The 21945-nt window shown below is 39.2% G+C and overlaps 1 protein-coding gene across 1 annotated transcript in view; it reads left to right on the forward strand.

The window, feature by feature from the left end:
• DNAH14 (dynein axonemal heavy chain 14) overlaps nt 1-21945 on the forward strand; it is a 333925-nt gene that overhangs the window by 175580 nt on the left and 136400 nt on the right. Inside the window, exons 42-43 of the mRNA XM_045069521.1 lie at nt 17721-17805; nt 20473-20702. Coding sequence (XP_044925456.1) covers nt 17721-17805; nt 20473-20702 — 315 coding nt within the window. The remainder of the gene's footprint in view (nt 1-17720; nt 17806-20472; nt 20703-21945) is intronic.

The following is a 21945-nucleotide window of genomic DNA, read 5'->3' on the forward strand; positions in this document are numbered from 1 at the left end:
GTTTTTCCCCCTTGTGTTAGTGGTCTTGTATCTCACTCATCAGTGCCAGTTACTCATCACCTTCTATTGAGTTTTATAAAAGGAAACAAAGAAAGGTAGACCAGGAATTTTTAGTCTGTTTGAGTCAGCAGCAGACATGCATGTGGAACAAATCATTTATAAAGGAGCATGTCAGTAAGGTAATATCCTATGTTGAAGGGTTACGGGAAAAATGAGTATAAGGAATCCTGAGAGGGTCTTTATTAGGGAAGAATGATTTTAATATGAGATTCTTAGAGACAGAGATAGTGGGGGAAATGTGTCCAGAATCCTAGGTGTAAACTGTCATTGTGGAAAGTAGCAAGCGTCGAAAGTAGTGTGAGGTGAGAGCAAAAGACTCAGAAACTAGTGTAGCATTATGGGTACAGATGAGGTCTCTGGATTCTGGACCCCCAACCTTCAGACCCTGGTTCTGCCTGGCTTCCAGTGGGACAGGTAATTGGCACAGGCTCCCAGCTTGGCCTCCAAAACCCAGTTTGGGATCCATCAAACTAACAGACATTGTGAGAAATCCTTGGGTGACAGGATGCTTAAGGTCCCAGTTGGAGGAGCAGTAGTCTTGAGTGGAAGAGAGCTGGATACGATGATGGGGGGAATATTTAGCTTAGGTTTCTCCCCTTCTCAGGGCTCTGAGTGGACCATCGGCCTTGCCTTTGCCAGTCAGCACGCCACAGTCCAGCTGGAGGCTGCAGCAACATAGCGTGTCGGCAGTGACCCCTGACTAGGTCAAGGAGCAGCTACAAGCATGTTTCTTCCCACTGCCAGTCCCCTTCGCATCTTAAAGTCTAAGTGATTAAGAGAAAGAGACTGAACTTGAAAAGGAACAGTGTCAGTGGGGATACAAGTTGTTAGCACACAGCTTTCTTGCCTTGAAGAGTGTCTACTTCCTCCCCGGATACACAGTTCTGAATTCACTGGAAGCATAAGCCAGGGAAATGGGAGTACTAGAAACAGAGCAAGAAGGAGTTAAGAGAAGGAACGTAATAAACAAGTTAAATGCTGACATGTTTAGCTGGGTCACGGCTCAGTCCAGGGGCTCTCTCGAATTACAGCAGCACAAGGGGTCTGTGTCTGTGTGCACTTCTATAGAACTAACTAAAAGTACAGTCACTTACACAATATATGCATATGTATATGTTTATGTGTGTGTGAGGGTGCGTCTTTAGTTGAAAGATGAATAAAAGTCGAAAGTTTACCATGCATGTAACAGAACCTCCAGAAAGAAGTTTTTGAAATAAATAGAAGGGTGGAAATATTTCAAGAAATAATTACCAAGGTGTTCTAGAATTTGACAAAATGTAAGACCTAAGATTGAATAGGAGCTTGGAATATTAACTAGGTTGGGAAAATAAAAACCCACACCTTGAAGTGTTTTATTGATATACTGCCCCCCAGTTCTTGGATGCTCTCATCTTTTGGTTTGTTCTTTTTTCCTTTGTATTTCAGTTTGAATAACTTTTGTTGATTTATAATCCAAGTCACTGATTCTTTGCGGCATGTGGGCCGCTGGATAAGCCCATTGGAAGAATTCTCATCTCATCTCTTTCTATTTCTCACATTTCTGTTTGACTCCCTTTATAGTGCTCAGTGGTCTGCTGAAATTCTCTGTTCAGTTTACGTCTGATGTTTTAACAGTTCAATTGTAGTTGTTTTAAATCCCTGATGCCTGAGCCATGTCTGGATCTGTTCTGTTGACTGCTTTGTATCCTGGCGACAGGACTCTCTTTCATGCTCATTTTTGTGTCTCATGATGTTTTATTGAATGCCCGATATTGTCGGGAAAGGAAGAGTAGAGACAGGTATATGGAAATGGTTACACCTGTTCTTCTCCCAGATCGTTGAGGTAATGCTGGGGAGGATTGAGTCTGTCTGGACTGGGACTTAGCTTTTATTGTTGCTTAAGTTCCCTTCAGTGCACCACAGATTTCAAAGTCTCTGTGCTCCCCCACACTCCCTGTTAGGTGGTGTAAGACTCACAGTGGGAACAGGGATGATCTCCAGCTTCTCCCGCTCTAGCCTCATTCTAAGGCAGACTCTGGGCACCTGAGCCTCATGCATGGTGTTTCAGCAAAGACACAATTTGTTGTGGTTTAAGACTATCTAAGATTAAAGGGAGATTCTAAGAAATTTCAGAGAGGAAAAAGCTAACAGGATTATAAAACAGTTTAACACAAGGTTTCTCAACAGCAATATGGATTAAGGGAAAAACTGATGTCTAATCTTCAAAGCATTTTATATTTAGCTAATTAAACACATTCTCAGGGCACCTGGGTGGCTCAGTGGGTTAGCCGCTGCCTTCGGCTCAGGTCATGATCTCAGGGTCCTGGGATCGAGCCCCACATCAGGCTCTCTGCTCAGCAGGGAGCCTGCTTCCCCCTCTGTCTCTGCCTGTCTCTCTGCCTACTTGTGATCTCTCTCTCTGTCAAATAAATAAATAAAATATTTTTTAAAAAATAAAAACATAATAAACACATTCTCAGATATGCAAAGCCTGAAAAAGTTTAACACAAGAGACTTTTGGAGTAATCCAGTACTGCAAGAAATGAATCAAGGAGAATTATATGAGCTACGGAAGTTAGATGTGATAAATAATTTAGTAAAACTCAATGCAACCAAAATAAGCAAAGAACACTTCTCAGAAGAATTAACATAGGGGCGCCTGGGCAGCTCAATGGGTTAAAGCCTCTGCCTTTGGCTCAGGTCATGGTCCCAGGGTCCTGGGATCCAGCCCCACATCAGGCTCTCTGCTCAGCATGAAGCCTGCTTCCTCCTCTCTCTGCCTGCCTCTCTGCCTGCCTCTCTGCATATTGTGATCTCTGTCAGATAAATAAATAAAATCTTTTAAAAAATTAACATAAAAATCTAGAACAAAAGCTTAGAAACTTTAAGCGTAAAGGGGAGGGAAGGAGGAGGGGGAGGTGTCAGGTCAAAGAAAGCTGAAAGAGAATGATTACCTGCATTGTTTGAGGGAAAAAAAAAAAAACAGAAGTGAAGTTTAAACAGTGATGGAGAAAAAAAATAAACATAAGTGTCATCTTAATGTGTTAGGGGTAAGCCTCAGAGTAATACTAAAATCCATAGAGGGGCGTCAGGGGGGCGTCAGTCGGTTGGGCATCCTACTCTTGGTTTCGGCTCAGGCTGTGATCTTGGGGTTGTGAGATGGAGCCCTGAGTGGGCCTCCGTGCTTGGCAGGGCAGTCCACCTGAGATTCTCTCTGCCCAACCCCACAGTCGTTCTCCCTCTTCCCCTTTCTCTCCCTGAAAGTAAATAAATAAATCTTTAAAAAAAAAAAATAGAGTCCATAGCTTTAAATGTGCAAAGGAATATTTATTCTTTACTATAGAGGGTAAAGGAAACCAAAAGAAAGAAATTTGAATAACAAAAAAAATTGATCCAACTTTAATAATAATTACAATGATGTGAGTTAAACTCTCTCAATTAAAAGATAGAAACTGAGAGGAGGAGTCAAGATGGCGGAGAAGTAGCAAGCTGAGACTGCTTCAGCTAGCCGGAGATCAGCTAGATAGCTTATCTAAAGATTGCAAACACCTGAAAATCCATCGGCAGATCGAAGAGAAGAAGAACAGCAATTCTGGAAACAGAAAAACAACCACTTTCTGAAAGGTAGGACTGGCGGAGAAGTGAATCCAAAGCGACGGGAAGATAGACCCCGGGGGGAAGGGGCCGGCTCCCGGCAAGCGGCGGAGCAACCGCGCACAAAATCAGGACTTTTAAAAGTCTGTTCCGCTGAGGGACATCGCTCCAGAGGCTAAACCGGGGCGAAGCCCACGCGGGGTCAGCGTGGCCTCAGGTCCTGCAGGGTCACAGAAGGATCGGGGGTGTCTGAGTGTCGCAGAGCTTGCGGGTATTGGAACGGGAAAGCCGGCTACAGAGACAGAGCTGACAGTAAGCTCGCAGCTCGGGGTTACCTTGAACCGGTCGCAGGCTCGGTGAGCTCGGAGCACGGCCGGAGGTCAGACAGACGGGAGTAACTGGGCGCTGTTCTGTGAGGGCGCACTGAGGAGTGGGGCCCTGGGCTCTCGGCTCCTCCGGGCCGGAGACCAGGAGGCCGCCATTTGTATTCCCGTCCTCTGGAACTCTACGGAAAGCGCTCAGGGAACAAAAGCTCCTGAAAGCAAACCCGAGCGGATTACTCACCCCGGCCCCGGGTAAGGGCGGTGTAATTCCGCCTGGGGCAAAGACACTTGAGAATCACTACAACAGGCCCCTCCCCCAGAAGATCAACAAGAAATCCAGCCAAGACCAAGTTCACCTACCAAGGAGTGCGGTTTCAATACCAAGGAGAGCAGCAGAATTCCAGAGGAGGAGAAAGCCAAGCACGGAACTCATGGCTTTTTTCCTGTGATTTTTTTTAGTCTTGCAGTTAATTTAATTTTTTCTTTTTCATTTTTTTTTTTTCTTTTCTTTCTCGCCTTCGGGTAAAATTTTTTTTAACTGTTACCTTTTTCTTTTTTAACGATTTTTTACTAGTTTATCTAATATATATATATTTTTTTTTACATTTTTCTTAGGTGTTTTCTTTTTTTAAAAATTCTTTTCTTTTCTTTTTTTTTTCTTTTTCTTTTCTTTTTGTTTTTTTTTTTTTTCTTTCTTCCTTTTTGAACCTCTTTTTATCCCCTTTCTCCCCACTCACGGTTTTGGATCTCTTCTAATTTGGTTAAAGCATATTTTCCTGGGGTTGTTGCCACCCTTATAGTATTTTACTTGCCACTTCATTTACTCTTATCTGGACAAAATGACAAGACGTAAAAATTCAACACAAAAAAAAGAACAAGAGGCAGTACCGAAGGCTAGGGACCTAATCAATACAGACATCGGTAATATGTCAGATCTAGAGTTCAGAATGACAATTCTCAAGGTTCTAGCCGGGCTCCAAAAAGGCATGGAAGATATTAGAGAAACCCTCTCGAGAGATATAAAAGCCCTTTCTGGAGAAATAAAAGAACTAAAATCTAACCAAGGTGAAATCAAAAAAGCTATTAATGAGGTGCAATCAAAAATGGAGGCTCTAACTGCTAGGATAAATGAGGCAGAAGAAAGAATTAGTGATATAGAAGACCAAATGACAGAGAATAAAGAAGCTGAGCAAAAGAGGGACAAACAGCTACTGGACCACGAGGGGAGAATTCGAGAGATAAGTGACACCATAAGACGAAACAACATTAGAATAATTGGGATTCCAGAAGAAGAAGAAAGTGAGAGGGGAGCAGAAGGTATACTGGAGAGAATTATTGGGGAGAATTTCCCCAATATGGCAAAGGGAACGAGCATCAAAATTCAGGAAGTTCAGAGAATGCCGCTCAAAATCAATAAGAATAGGCCCACACCCCGTCACCTAATAGTAAAATTTACAAGTCTCAATGACAAAGAGAAAATCCTGAAAGCAGCCCGGGAAAAGAAGTCTGTAACATACAATGGTAAAAATATTAGATTGGCAGCTGACTTATCCACAGAGACCTGGCAGGCCAGAAAAGAGCTGGCATGATATTTTCAGAGCACTAAACGAGAAAAACATGCAGCCAAGAATACTATATCCAGCTAGGCTATCATTGAAAATAGAAGGAGAGATTAAAAGCTTCCAGGACAAACAACAACTGAAAGAATTTGCAAATACCAAACCGGCTCTACAGGAAATCTTGAAAGGGGTCCTCTAAGCAAAGAGAGAGCCTACAAGTGGTAGATCAGAAAGGAACAGAGACCATATACAGTAACAATCACCTTACAGGCAATACAATGGCACTAAATTCATATCTCTCAATAGTTTACCCTGAATGTGAATGGGCTAAATGCCCCTGTCAAAAGACACAGGGTATCAGAATGGATAAAAAAAACAAAACCCATCTATATGTTGCCTCCAAGAAACACATTTTAAGCCCGAAGACACCTCCAGATTTAAAGTGAGGGGGTGGAAAAGAATTTACCATGCTAATGGACATCAGAAGAAAGCAGGAGTGGCAATCCTTATATCAGATCAATTAGATTTTAAGCCAAAGACTATAATAAGAGATGAGGAAGGACACTATATCATACTCAAAGGGTCTGTCCAACAAGAAGATTTAACAATTTTAAATATCTATGCCCCCAATATGGGAGCAGCCAACTATATAAACCAATTAATAACAAAATCAAAGAAACACATCAACAATAATACAATAATAGTAGGGGACTTTAATACTCCCCTCACTGAAATGGACAGGTCATCCAAGCAAAAGATCAGCAAGGAAATAAAGGCCTTAAATGACATACTGGACCAGATGGACATCACAGATATATTCAGAATATTTCATCCCAAAGCAACAGAATACACATTCTTCTCTAGTGCACATGGAACATTCTCCAGAATAGATCACATCCTCGGTCCTAAATCAGGACTCAACCGGTATCAAAAGATTGGGATCATTCCCTGCATATTTTCAGACCACAATGCTCTAAAGCTAGAACTCAACCACAAAAGGAAGTTTGGAAAGAACCCAAATACATGGAGACTAAACAGTATCCTTCTAAAGAATGAATGGGTCAACCGGGAAATTAAAGAAGAATTGAAAAAAATCATGGAAACAAATGATAATGAAAATACAACGGTTCAAAATCTGTGGGACACAACAAAGGCAGTCCTGAGAGGAAAATATATAGCGGTACAAGCCTTTCACAAGAAACAAGAAAGGTCTCAGGTACACAACCTAACCCTACACCTAAAGGAGCTGGAGAAAGAACAAGAAAGAAACCCTAAGCCCAGCAGGAGAAGAGAAATCATAAAGATCAGAGCAGAAATCAATGAAATAGAAACCCAAAAAACAATAGAACAAATCAACGAAACTAGGAGCTGGTTCTTTGAAAGAATTAATAAAATTGATAAACCCCTGGCCCGACTTATCAAAAAGAAAAGAGAAAGGACCCAAATAAATAAAATCATGAATGAAAGAGGAGAGATCACAACTAACACCAAAGAAATACAAACTATTATAAGAACATACTATGAGCAACTCTACGGCAATAAATTTGACAATCTGGAAGAAATGGATGCATTCCTAGAAACATATAAACTACCACAACTGAACCAGGAAGAAATAGAAAGCCTGAACAGACCCATAACCAGTAAGGAGATTGAAACAGTCATTAAAAATCTCCAAACAAACAAAAGCCCAGGGCCAGACGGCTTCCCGGGGGAATTCTACCAAACATTTAAAGAAGAACTAATTCCTATTCTCCTGAAACTGTTCCAAAAAATAGAAATGGAAGGAAAACTTCCAAACTCATTTTATGAGGCCAGCATCACCTTGATCCCAAAACCAGACAAGGATCCCACCAAAAAAGAGAGCTATAGACCGATATCCTTGATGAACACAGATGCGAAAATACTCAACAAAATACTAGCCAATAGGATTCAACAGTACATTAAAAAGATTATTCACCACGACCAAGTGGGATTTATTCCAGGGCTGCAAGGTTGGTTCAACATCCGCAAATCAGTCAATGTGATACAACACATCAATAAAAGAAAGAACAAGAACCATATGATACTCTCAATAGATGCTGAAAAAGCATTTGACAAAGTACAACATCCCTTCCTGATCAAAACTCTTCAAAGTGTAGGGATAGAGGGCACATACCTCAATATCATCAAAGCCATCTATGAAAAACCCACCGCAAATATCATTCTCAATGGAGAAAAACTGAAAGCTTTTCCGCTAAGGTCAGGAACACGGCAGGGATGTCCATTATCACCACTGCTATTCAACATCGTACTAGAGGTCCTAGCCTCAGCAATCAGACAACAAAAGGAAATTAAAGGCATCCAAATCGGCAAAGAAGAAGTCAAATTATCACTCTTCGCAGATGATATGATACTATATGTGGAAAACCCAAAAGACTCCACTCCAAAACTGCTAGAACTTATACAGGAATTCAGTAAAGTGTCAGGATATAAAATCAATGCACAGAAATCAGTTGCATTTCTCTACACCAACAGCAAGACAGAAGAAAGAGATATTAAGGAGTCAATCCCATTTACAATTGCACCCAAAACCATAAGATACCTAGGAATAAACCTAACCAAAGAGACACAGAATCTATACTCAGAAAACTATAAAGTACTCATGAAAGAAATTGAGGAAGACACAAAGAAATGGAAAAATGTTCCATGCTCCTGGATTGGAAGAATAAATATTGTGAAAATGTCTATGCTACCTAAAGCAATCTACACATTTAATGCAATTCCTATCAAAGTACCATCCATCTTTTTCAAAGAAATGGAACAAATAATTCTAAAATTTATATGGAACCAGAAAAGACCTCGAATAGCCAAAGGGATATTGAAAAAGAAAGCCAACGTTGGTGGCATCACAATTCCGGACTTCAAGCTCTATTACAAAGCTGTCATCATCAAGACAGCATGGTACTGGCACAAAAACAGACACATAGATCAATGGAACAGAATAGAGAGCCCAGAAATAGACCCTCAAATCTATGGTCAACTAATCTTCGACAAAGCAGGAAAGAATGTCCAATGGAAAAAAGACAGCCTTTTCAATAAATGGTGCTGGGAAAATTGGACAGCCACATGCAGAAAAATGAAATTGGACCATTTCCTTACACCACACACAAAAATAGACTCAAAATGGATGAAGGACCTCAATGTACGAAAGGAATCCATCAAAATCCTTGAGGAGAACACGGGCAGCAACCTCTTCGACCTCTGCCGCAGCAACATCTTCCTAGGAACAACGCAAAAGGCAAGGGAAGCAAGGGAAAAAATGAACTACTGGGATTTCATCAAGATCAAAAGCTTTTGCACAGCAAAGGAAACAGTTAACAAAATCAAAAGACAACTGACAGAATGGGAGAAGATATTTGCAAACGACATATCATATAAAGGACTAGTGTCCAGAATCTATAAAGAACTTAGCAAACTCAACACCCAAAGAACAAATAATCCAATCAAGAAATGGGCAGAAGACATGAACAGACATTTCTGCAAAGAAGATATCCAGATGGCGAACAGACACATGAAAAAGTGCTCCATATCACTCGGCATCAGGGAAATACAAATCAAAACCACAATGAGATATCACCTCACACCAGTCAGAATGGCTAAAATCAACAAGTCAGGAAATGACAGATGCTGGCGAGGATGCGGAGAAAGGGGAACCCTCCTACACTGTTGGTGGGAATGCAAGCTGGTGCAGCCACTCTGGAAAACAGCATGGAGGTTCCTCAAAATGTTGAAAATAGAACTGCCCTATGACCCAGCAATTGCACTATTGGGTATTTACCCTAAAGATACAAATGTAGTGGTCCAAAGGGACACATGCACCCAAATGTTTATAGCAGCAATGTCCACAATAGCCAAACTATGGAAAGAACCTAGATGTCCATCAACAGATGAATGGATCAAGAAGATGTGGTATATATATACACAATGGAATACTATGCAGCCATCAAAAGAAATGAAGTCTTGCCATTTGCAACAACATGGATGGAACTAGAGCGTATCATGCTTAGCGAAATAAGTCAAGCAGAGAAAGACAACTATCATATGATCTCCCTGATATGAGGAAGTGGTGATGCAACATGGGGGCTTAAGTGGGTAGAAGAAGAATAAATGAAACAAGATGGGATTGGGAGGGAGACAAACCATAAGTGACTCTTGATCTCACAAAACAAACTGAGGTTGCCGGGGGGAGGGGGTTTGGGAGAAGGGGGTGGGATTATGGACATTGGGGAGGGTATGTGATTTGGTGAGTGCTGTGAAGTGTGTAAGCCTGGTGATTCACAGACCTGTACCCCAGGGGATAAAAATATATGTTTATAAAAAATAAAAAATTAAAAAAAAAAAAAAAAAAAAGATAGAAACTGGAGGTGCCTGGGTGGCTCGGGGGGTTAAAACTTCTGCCTTCGGCTCAGGTCATGATCCCAGGGTCCTGGGATGGAGCCCCATATCGAGCCCCGCATCGGGCTCTCTGCTCAGTGGGGAGCCTGCCTCCTCCTCTCTCTCTGCCTGCTTGTGATCTCTGTCTGTCAAATATATAAGTAAATAATCTTAAAAAAAAAAAAAGATAGAAACTGATTTCATTTTTTTTTGTAGTTTTTTTTTTTAATTTCAAGTTTTTATTTAAATTTGGGTTAATTTTAACATATAGTGTAATACTGCTTTCAGGTATAGAAGTCAGTGACTCATCACTTACCATCCCCAGTGTTCATCACAACAGGTGCCCTCCTTAATCCCCATCATCCATCTAGCCCATTCCCCCACCCACCTCCCTCCATCAGCCTTCAGTTTGTTCTCTATAGTCAAGAGTCTTTTTTTGAAACTGATTCAATTTTAAAACAAACAGTAACTCTTTCTCTACAAGTATCATCATTAAATCAAAAGGATACAAGTGGAGCAACCACTTTGGTTAAAGAGTTTGTCAGGTCCTCTATATGTGAAACATAATTGCCATTTGACCCAGCAATTCCACTCCTAAAAAAATACACCCAAAAGAAATGGAAATGTGTCCACACAAAAAGTTGGACACAGATGTATATGGCACCATTATTCTTAATAGCCAAAAAGTAGAAACAACCCAAATGTCTGTTAAATGGATAAAGAAAGTGTGGTTTATCCAGTGTATGTTATTAGGCCATAAAAAGGAATGAAGCATTGAGAGATGCACAGCATGGATGAACTTGAGAACATTATGCTAAGTGAGAGAAGCCAGTTACAAATACCACATACTGTATGACTCCATTTATATGAAGTGTCCAGAATAAGCAAATCTCACGTAGTCTGTGCTTGCCAGAGGCTGGGGGAGGGAGGAAAATAGGCAGCTCTTCTAATGGTGTAGAGTTTCTTTTTAGAGTGATGAAAACATTCTAAAATTATAGTGGTGATGTCTGACAACTCCGATTATACCAAAAACCACTGAATTGTGCCTTTTTAAAGGGGGAATTCTATATTATATGAATTGTATCTCAATCTGGTATTTACAAAGATGGACAGACATGAAATGACTGGAATAAGGGGTAAAAATAAGATACATAATGTAAATATAAATGAAAAAAAGTCAAGCTGCTATTTATATATTAGCCCAAATTTTTAGTGTGAAAATTTTCTTAAGCAGTAAAAAGATTAAGACCTACTGAGAACATATTAGAAATCTGTATTCCAGATTATGATACATACACACACATGAAGGGAGGTAGGGAGAGAGGGGAAATATATAAACAAGAATATATATATATTATATATAATATATAAATAAATATGTATTATAGTATATATAAATAAATATATAAAAATATATTTAATATGTAAGAAGTAAATATACAAAAGAATATATATATATATATATATATATATATATATATATGAAGAAATAAGTGTTAAATGAGCAAATCAGTAATCACAGATAGTTTAGCAACCCCTCTTGGGAGACCTTCTAGGTCTCCCAAGAGAATTCTTACATCCTACTGCTGAAGGGAAATGAAAGCTCCAGGCCAGGACTTGGTAACCAGAGTGACCATGCTTTAGAGAATATTAAATGACCAACCCTGACAGAGTGGAGGCATCAGAGCAAACATCACCCCAAATCCTGAACCCCTCCAGACTCAGTACTCCAAACCGTGTGCTGGTGGCTCTGGAGACTAGAGCTGACAGTAGAGGCGACCATTACTCAGCTAGTCTCACTGGAGGGTCTAATGTAGCCCTTACCACCAGAAACCAGAAGAATTCAGCCAAGCTAGGGTGGGGGAGGCAGAGATGATTCTCAGAGTTATTAAGAGTAATTAAGATAAGTTATTAGTAGAATAAGATGTTAAGATAAGTTATTGGTAGATAGTAAGATATTACCATCTAAGATATTAGATAGGATTAGATATTAGATAGATATTAGTGTTAATTATTAGATCGGATATTAGAAATTAAGATGTAGTATGTAATAAAAGGTATTAGATAGTAATACATTAAGCTAAGTTATTAGTAGAATGTACCATCCCTATGGGCAAAATATATGAGCAGCCAACGAGATACCATCAGCTTGTATCATGAGAAGAAGTCAAAGACAAGTGATGAGGAGGCTGAGGGTAGCTTCCTCAATAATAAGTCATGATCCCCTGCTCATTTCCAAACCCCAGCCAGCTTTTAGGTCCAGAACCCATTGGATAAAGAGGAGGCTGGGACCTTCTACAATATCATGGAAAGTATTTCTTTTTTTTTTTTTAAGATTTTACTTATTTATTAGACAGAGATCACAAGTAGGCAGAGAGGCAGGCAGAGAGAGAGAGGAGGAAGCAGGCTTCCTGCTGAGCAGAGAGCTCAATGCGGGACTTGATCCCAGGACCCTGGGATCATGACCTGAGCTGAAGGCAGAGGCTTTAACCCACTGAGCCACCCAGGTGCCCCATGGAAGGTATTTCTAAAAATAATTACACTGTTCCTTCTCCAAAGGAGACTGCAGCCATTTACTTGAGTAACTTACAATAGGGAGAGAGGAATACTCAAAGATTTTTAGAACTGTTAGACACAGGGTCTGAGTGATACTGGTATCCAGAAAGCCAAGGCATCTTCATGTTCCTCTTCCATTAGAGTGGGGCCTGTGAAGGCTACTCAATAAATGGAACAGGGAATCTTGACCAGGGTTCAGTTTACTGAACTGGGTATTAAGAATTCCACTAGGAATTAAGAATTTAATTTTTTAATACTCTCATGTAAGTTTTAAAATCTTAATTTCCAATTGTTTATTGCTGGTACATAGAAATACAATTGATGTTTTATACTGATAAAGACATGAGTACTGTATTACCAATCAGTGTGGATTTTATTTCTTGTATTTGTCTTATTATACTGGGTAGGACCTCCAATATCAAGTTCATAGATGTTTTGAGAGCAGACATACCATTTTTCCCCCAATCTGAAGGAGAAAGCATTCATTTTGTACCATTTCAGTATCATTTTTGCCATAGGATTCTTTCCTAGACATCCTTTATCAATTTGATGAAGTTTCTAACTATTTGTAGTTTGCTAAGAGATTTTCTTTATCATGGATAGTGGGGTATTTTTTGTTTTGTTTTTTGGTGTTTTGGGGTTTTTTTTTGTTTTTTCTGCACATACTGAGATTATTAAATTTCTTCAATACTCAAAGCATTTTCTAATTTCTTTTGTGATTTATTCTTTGTTGTTGTTTAGGAACATGGAGTTCATTTCCAAATATTTAGGGACTTTCTAGGTGTCTTTTTGTTATTGTTATTAATTTCTAGTTTAATTTTTCCTGTTATAAAATATACTTTGCCTAATTTTAGTGCTTTATATTTATTGAGACTTATGTGATACCCAGAAGTTATCTATCTAGGTGAATGTTCCTGTGCTCTTGAAAACAAGAAGTATTCTTCCTTTTTTGGATGAAATGCTCTATAGGTATCAACTTAGTCTAGTTGATAGTTTTGTTCAAATTTTCTATATCTTTTCAGATTCTCTTGTTACACATTTTATCAGTTAAGGAGTATTAAAATCTCCTTGGGGTGCCTGGGTGGCTCAATGGGTTGGGAGACTGCCTTCGGCTCAGGTCATGAGCCTGGAGTCCTGGCATCAAGTCCCACATCGGGCTCTCTGCTTGGTGGGGGGTCTGCTTCTCCCTCTGACCCTCCCCTTCTCGTGCTCTCTCTCTCTCTCTCTTTCTCTCTCTCAAATAAATAAATAAAATCTTTTCCAAAAAAATCTCCCAACTACAATTGTGATTTGTCTCTGTATCCTTTCAGTTTTGTAAGTTTTCCTTTTGTGTATGCTGAAGCTGTTACTAGGTGCATACGTTTATACTTATTATCTCTCCTTGGTGCACTGAATCCTTAGTTAATTATTTATCTCTGGTAGTTACCCCTTCTCTAAAATCTACTTTGCCTGACATGAACACAGTTACTTCTGCTTCTTTATGACATCTGCTGTGCCTGCTTTCCATCCTTTCCCTTCTGACCTGTCTCCATTTTTGCATTTGAAGTGCCTTTCCCGTTGACAGACTATGTTTGGTTGTCACTTCTTTATCATCTGATGGTCTCCGGCTTTCAGGTGGAGCATTTGGACCATTTATTTAATATGTAAGGTTATACATTATATAACATATATGTAAATATAAGAGGACTTTGAGAAATTAACAAAGTTTATTCAACAGTACAAAAAATAACCAAACATAATTTCTAAAACAATGCATGTAGTCACTGATTGGAAAACTGAGCGAAAGACAAATACTGACTTAGTTTTTTCTAATGCTGAAAAGGGAATGAGCAAACCAGGATATAAAAAGGATGGCACTAAGACAGGGAAGATTGAGACAGAGAAATTCTCACATACATTTGTTTGGAGTTCCAGAAAAGTCATGAGGAGAAGGCTATATGCAAAAAGTAAATGGGTGAGAATTTTCCAGAACTGGTAAAATACAGGTATTCTCAGCACAAAAGGTGAAACAAGTCTCAAGCCAGACCAATAAAATGAAGCACCCACCTACATTTACTGCCATGAAACTACTGAGCACCAGAGAAAAGAATACATTTGAAAAGTAAAGAAAAAGGAGAGATTAATTACTTACTAAGGAATCCCAACTAGATTGACAAGAGACTTTTCAAAAAAAAAAAAAAAAAAAAAAAAAAAAAAAAATGGAAGGCAGAAAACAATGTATAATAGGCTGAGAAAAAAGTATTAATTCAGAAGTGGTAGCCATCTAGCCTTCCATTTTAAAATGATGATAAAAGAAAGACCCCTTGGATTTTCAGACAAAAGATTTGAGAGTCTACCACAACAGACCATGACTAAAGGAACTTTTACAGTGTGCACTTCAGGTAGAAGGAAAATGACCTCAGAAGGAGTATCTGAACTCAAAGAAAAAGACATGAAAAACAGGTGATTTAGACAAGATAAATGACAAAAGTGGCACAACAGATCAATAAGAATAAACATTTTAGTAAATTATGTTGGATCAAGTAATTATCTGTAGTTTTAAAAAAGAGCTTATAACCTCACATTACACATAAAAATAAAATCAGTCTCAGGTAGATTAAAGTGACAAATTGAAGAAAAGTGACACTGGAGAACTTTTTAGGAGGAAATATAGTTGAATGTGTTCATGATACTGAATCGATGTGCAGCGTTGGTGGTATAGTGGTGAGCATAGCTGTCTTCATGATACTGAATCGATGATATACTTCTAAAATATGGAATTTCAGGAAAATATTGGTGTATTTTTCTATTAAGACTCTGTTTCTCAGGGCTCTGAGAGTCTATTAAGGGCTCATAGAGTCTATTAAGACTCTATTAAGACTATGTTTCTCTTGATTAAAGAGGATCATATCATTGTGAAACATTATTTAGTTACTAATTTAACCAAAGTGACAAAGACTTGAGGCAAATAGAAAAAGTTACATAATTGTAAAAAAACTTAGCTCTTATACTAGAGAAGACTCTGTTTTCTTAACTAATCAAAGACCTGATAAAGACAACATGAATCTCAGATTATTTTGGCAAAACACCATTGTTTTCTAGGCAGATGACTTAAAAGGTCAAGAAAAACTTCACATAGTCTCAGAAAACTTTGTCCTTTTAGCAAATGAAAGAAAATTAAATTTTAGTTTCATATGCTCATTCATGATATTAAAGATTATTTTTCCTTAAGCCAATTAAATAGAGACCTTTTATAATTAATTTTGACAATATTGTCTAGATACAGGAAAATGTTACCCATACATGGTATATATATCCATACACATACATAAACATACAATTAGACACAAAGAGAGACCCTATACCTCTAAGAGTAAAATTTATCCATGAATCCTGTACAACAACATAAAACTCACTCATTTGTAAATAACAGTTGAGTTCCAGTTGTGTCTGTGGCAGTTGGAACAAGTGGCTAGAAGGATGGGTGGGGTGTGTGTGAAAGCCACCTGGGTCCCAGGAGTCTTCTTACAAACTACTAAAATTTCTGATAAATAAAACTCAAATAAAATTCTTAAGAAAGGGGCGCCTGGGTGGCTCAGTGGATTAAGCCGCTGCCTTCGGCTCAGATCGTGATCTCAGAGTCCTGGGATCGAGCCCCGCATCGGGCTCTTTGCTCAGAGGGAGCCTGCTTCTCTCTCTCTCTGCCTGACTCTCCGCCTTCTTGTGATCTCTCTCTCTCTGTCAAATAAATAAATAAAATCTAAAAAAAAAAAAATTCTTAAAATGTTTAACCTTACAGATAATGAGAAGAACATTTATTTGAAAGTAGCATAAAATTTTCATCTAATAAGCAAAGAGATTTTCGAATGGAGAAAACACATCAATAGCTAGAATGTATTAACATATAAACTTACAGAAGCTATTCGAGGTATAAATTGATTCAGCCTTTCTTGGAGAGCCATCTGCCAGTGTATGTCAAAAATATCTATGTCGGGGTGCCTGGGTGGCTCAGTGGGTTAAGTCTCTGCCTTCAGCTCAGGTCATGATCTCAGGGTCCTCTGCTCAGCAGGGAGCCTGCTTCCCCCTCTCTCTCTGCCTGCTTGTGTTCTCTCTCTGTCAAATAAATAAATAAAATCTTTTTTAAAAAATCCATGTATTCTGCCCTAGAATCTCTTATTCTAGGAATTCATTATAAATAAATAATCACAGAAGTGTAGAGATTTATGCACAAGGAGTTTTCTTCTATAGCAACATTATTTATTATAAAACAGCAAAAATCTGAATTCCATCAATAGAAAAATGGCTTCATAAGCCATGGTGCAACAATGTCATGTTTCAATGGAAGGACATGAAAACAGGCTTAAAAAGCAGGCTGAGCACTGAAAAGAAATTTTAAAAAATAAATTTAAAAAACTGTGTTAGAAAGCGGCTGAAATAAATAAATATGTGTTGCTTTATCCAAAAAAACAAAAACAAAAACAGGATGAGAAGCCAGCTCTCTTTAAATCTTGATTTGGGCTTAAATTTTAAAGTATTGTATTTAAATATTACATATTTATATAAAGGACCATAATGAAATGCAGCAACATTTATTCGTTAACCTATGTGTGGTAGAATTGTAGAATGATAGGTTCCACTAGAAGCCTGTATTATTTTAATATAAAGAAAATAAACATTAAAAAATAGAAAATAAGCTAAAAGGAAGAGTGAGTAATCCTTCACTCTCTCTGTTCCTCTGCGGTGTGCTTGACCTGGACAAAACAGTTGGGCGACGGGTGGGAGGGAGATGGATACAACCGCCTGAAGTGCACCTGTTTGGTGATTGTTTTAGTGAATCCATTATTTGAAAGTATATAGTGTTTCTAATCCTTCACGCCATTAAGACCCACTTACTATTTAGTTCACAATGTACACCACTTTGGACGTAGTTACCTGAATGTCCTCAAGCTTTCATGTTGGAACAAACTTACAGAAAAGTTGCTAGAAGAGAATGAAGAAAAAAGTATGTCGGTGTATGCTTCAAATAAGTCAAAAATTACTTTGGACAACGCAGGTACATTCTTTGCTCCTCTTAGGAAAGTAGCTCCCACTTGGGTCTGATAAGGTAGCTACATGATAATGTGTGAAAGAAAGTTGTTCTGTGACGATTCACAAATGAAACAGTGTTGCAGGTTAAACCTCACTAAGTTACCAGGTAAATTTGGGGTCTGTTGTTCACTGTAGAAAAAAAAAAAAAAACCTCTTTCCTTTTTTTAAGGTGAAGATTTGAAGGACATTTCAACTGAGGAGAAAAGTTCTTCACATTCAAAAGTTTCTGTCAAATTCAAGAGTACAAAAAAGAGGTCAGTTATGTTCATTCAACAGACATGTTTTAGTACGGACCAGGTGCCGGACCCTTACGCAAGTGCAGGATTACCCGTCAGTAAACCAGGACCTTTGTGACTTAGAATGTCAAAATCCAGTTATATTTACCTTATTGAAGCTTACATAGAGCCCTTGTGTATCTAATGCGAGCTCGCCAGATTTTGATGCTACATTAAATGGGTGATATGAATTCATCTGTGCAGACTCTGTACATACTTGAGAAAGGAATGAAACTGACATGAATGTATTTCATGAATCTGTCATTTATGAGCTGAGCAATGTTGAGCCAGTTGCTAAATATTTTCAAGCTTTGGTTTGCTCGTTTATAAAACTAGAAGAATAATGCAGTGTGCGGCATATCTAGAATAGTGCCTGGTACGGAGTATAGCTGTAGAAAATATTGTTGTTACATGTCCACCATTTTACAAAATGGACAGGAGAGCCACCACTGAGGCCTCCCTGTATTCCATTACGTGGCCCTGACACACTCACATCACATTTTCTTTTAAATGACAGAACATGCAAATACAGTTTTTAGTCTGCCTGTCAAGCCTACCTTCGATTCCCCCTTTTGTCTGCATCTTCACTGTCCCCATCCTGCCCAAACCTTCACTGTTTCCTGCCTGTCCTGATGCAAGAGCCTCCCAGTTGGTTTTCCCAGTTCTTCTAGTCCATTCTCAACACAGCAGCTATACATCATTTTAACTTTTTATTGAACAGTGAGTAGCTATAAAAGAACGCTGCTAAGGTAGGTGCAAGATACAAACAATATACAAACATTCCTATACATACCACACAGTTATAGAAAAAATGTGTAATTAATCTCTGAAGTCCCCCATGTACCTACCTAGATCTTCTGTCATCCCATCACTTGAGATAACTACCAACCTGGATTTTGTGTTTATTGATACATTTCTGAACAATATATTTTTCACCTTTGCATGTTTTTAAACTTTAATGGAATCACTGTGCTCTTGGCTTAGAATGTTTTGCTCAGGGTTCCTATGATTACTTCATTGTGCAGGTAGGGATTCTTCATTTCACTGCTGTCCATTTATTAGTCCATTGTATAAATATGTCACAACTTACTGACCTGTTGATGGACATATATTGTTGTCAATTTTTGTTATGACACATTCTTCTGTGGTTAATATGGTTGTGTGCGTCTCCCGGTATTTATATTCAAATGTTTGAGTTTTTTTTAAGACTTTTAAAAATTTATTTGAGAGGGAGAGAGAGAAGGGAGCACAAACAGGGGGAGGAGCAGAGGGAGAGGGAGAAGCAGGCTCCTGCTGCGAAGGGAGCTTGACGTGGGGCTCGATCCCAGGGCCCTGGATGATGACTTGAGCAGAAGGCAGGCGCTTAACCATCTGAGCCACCCAGGCACTTCACAGACATTCAGTAAAAAAAAAAAAAAATACACTACAATAAATAAATACTAAATAAATAAATACACAAATAATCTTTCCTTTTTATAGACATTTCGTGTCTTCCCATTAGACTCAGAATGGAAGGACAGAAGTTGTGTAAAGCATGGGAGCCCTGGCTGCCTCTGCACCGACTCCGGCTTCTTGTCTCAGTTCCTTAAACCAGCTTGATCCTTTGGCTTCTGGGTCCTGCTACATGTGCTCTCCCCAGAGGCTGCCCCGCCTCCCATAGGCTGAGCCGGCCCCTTGACCACCGCTGTGCACGTCATGTGTAACTGTCTCCTTTACACGTGCTGTGGCTTAGCATTCCCATTCTTATCTTGGAGAGAAGGGGTCACATTCGCTTGGTCCAGGGAAGCTGATAACACAGTAGGAATTCGTGAATATTTGCTGAATGAACTATCATAATTTACGAGTAATTTATGGGTAATTGTATGATAATACTATATCCTGAACTATTTTAAATGCCTTGAAATCAAGCCCAAACCTCTTGTTCACTTCCTCACCATCAGCCCTGTCACTACAGAATCTCAGGGTCCACAGACCAGGGTGACCTTGTTGGCCCAGACTGGACGAGACTTTCCCCAGACTCACAGAGTGTGGCTTCAGCTGCGTGGAACTAAATCAGCCTCCACAGCCTGGCTGAGAGCAATACAGAGTGAAGGACTAGGACCTTTTGTACATAAAATGGAGAATTACCAGATCCTCTCCCAAAAGATAGGTAAACTTGTGACTAATAAACTGACCTCATAAATAAAAGTGAATCATTTGCACTAAATAAATAAATAAAGGTGGGCTACAGATCTCTCACACAAATGGTGCCTTAAAAATAGTAGCAGTGTGTATTTTACATGACATCGACTAAAATTGTACATTACTGTTAAAACATTCATGTTAACAAACCTAACTGTTCTATAATTCTTAGTAATGAAATTTTGATACGATATCAAAATCACTGAACTTCCTTCTAAAATTTCAACTTTCTTGGGGTGCCTGGATGGCTCAGTGGGTTAAGCCTCTGCATTCAGCTCAGGTTGTGATCTTGGGGACCTGGGATTGAGCCCCTAATCAGGCTCTCTGCTCAGCGGGGAGCCTGCTTCCCCCTCTCTCTGCCTGCTCTCTGCCTACTCATGATCTCTCTCTGTCAAATAAATAAAAATCTTTAAAAAAAATAAAATAAAATTTTAACTCTTACCCTCCCACATGTGTCTGCCCCAGAGCTGAAAATACATGGTATCTGGAGAAGAATCCTCATAAGTTAAAAATTATGCTTCAGAAGCTCTTCGTGTTTGCATTTACTTGGGCCTTTGGAGGAACTTTAAAGCGTGAGGATGAACACGAAGATGACCTCGTGCCATATTTGAGCCACGAGCCTGGTTCCCCTGCCATGGTGACCTACGATTTTGACAAGCTTGTGCATGAGCTGTTTGAGAGCAATCCACACATAGGTAGGTTCTGGGGGCGGCAGTCCTAATTATGCTTGCTTCAGAATATTAGTGTGGGGGCATTTAGGTGGTCAGCTCTGTCCGCCACTCAGTCTGACTCCTGATCGCAGCTCAGGTCTTGATCTCACAGGTGTGAGTTCAAGCCCCATATTGGGCTCCTTGTTGGGCAAGGGGCCTACTTAAAAAAAAAAATACAGATACTTTGTCAGAGCTGATATAAATCTCTGGATAAGATAAATTTAAAGAAAAGAGGGATGCCTGGGTGGGCTCAGTTTGTTAAGGGTCCAACTCTTGATTTCAGCTCAGGTCATGATCCCAAGTTTGTGAAAGGGATTCTCTCTCTCCCTCTGCCCCTCCCCCCCCTTAAAAATTAGTTGGAAACTCTTTATGGATGGCCTCGAATTAAAGGTCCATCTTTTAAAGTGTGAGGTTAAAGGTAAAAGCACACTCCAGTACCATTAGTCTAGCAAAAGAGGCTGAAGTAAATTTGACTCCTGGTCAATTGTTGTTCTAAGGGAGGTGTCACACAAGTAAGGCAGAACAGATGAAACCTGGAAACTCTTGACCTCGGCCTAGCTGAGCCCACTGGCCGTCTCGCTGGATCTGTGTTATACATATCCTCGTGCACCAGGAATTTCTGTAGATGATAGTTTCATTTACTTCTTAAAGACTAATATTATAAAAACTATTTCATGAAGTCTTAGATTTCTTTATTATGGATGTTTTTTGAGTCTGTTCTAACAAATGGAATCTGTCGTAATTTTCTGAAATGGTAAGCCTTCCCAACTAGCAGTCACTAATTAAAGGAACTTGGAATAGATGAAGAGATCCTGGGTGCAGTTACCAAAAAGACAAAACAGTGAACCATGAATGTATTTAGAAGGACTTTGTTAAAGATGAGAGCCAAAAAATATTTACCAAAAGTATAGATTTGACCAGTTTGTGTGATGTAACTCTTAAAATGTCCTTTTGAAATTATTTGTAAATGTTCTATTTAAGGTATCTTTGACCACAGAGTTTTGTGTTATTTCCTATGGAAATTATTTTTTTTAAAGATTTTATTTATTTGAGAGGGAGCATGAACAGGGGGGAGAGGGAGAGGGGGAAGCAGACTCCCCGCTGAGCAGGGAGCCCAATGCGGGGCTCGATCTCAGAACCCTGGGATCATGACCTGAACTGAAGGCAGATGCTTCACGCAATGAGCTACCCAGACTCCCAGAAATTAAACTTTTTTTTAAAGATTTTA

Source organism: Mustela putorius, unplaced genomic scaffold, assembly GCF_011764305.1.
Source record: "Mustela putorius furo isolate JIRA1106 unplaced genomic scaffold, ASM1176430v1.1 tig00003942_pilon_pilon_pilon, whole genome shotgun sequence".
Lineage (NCBI taxonomy): Eukaryota > Metazoa > Chordata > Mammalia > Carnivora > Mustelidae > Mustela > Mustela putorius.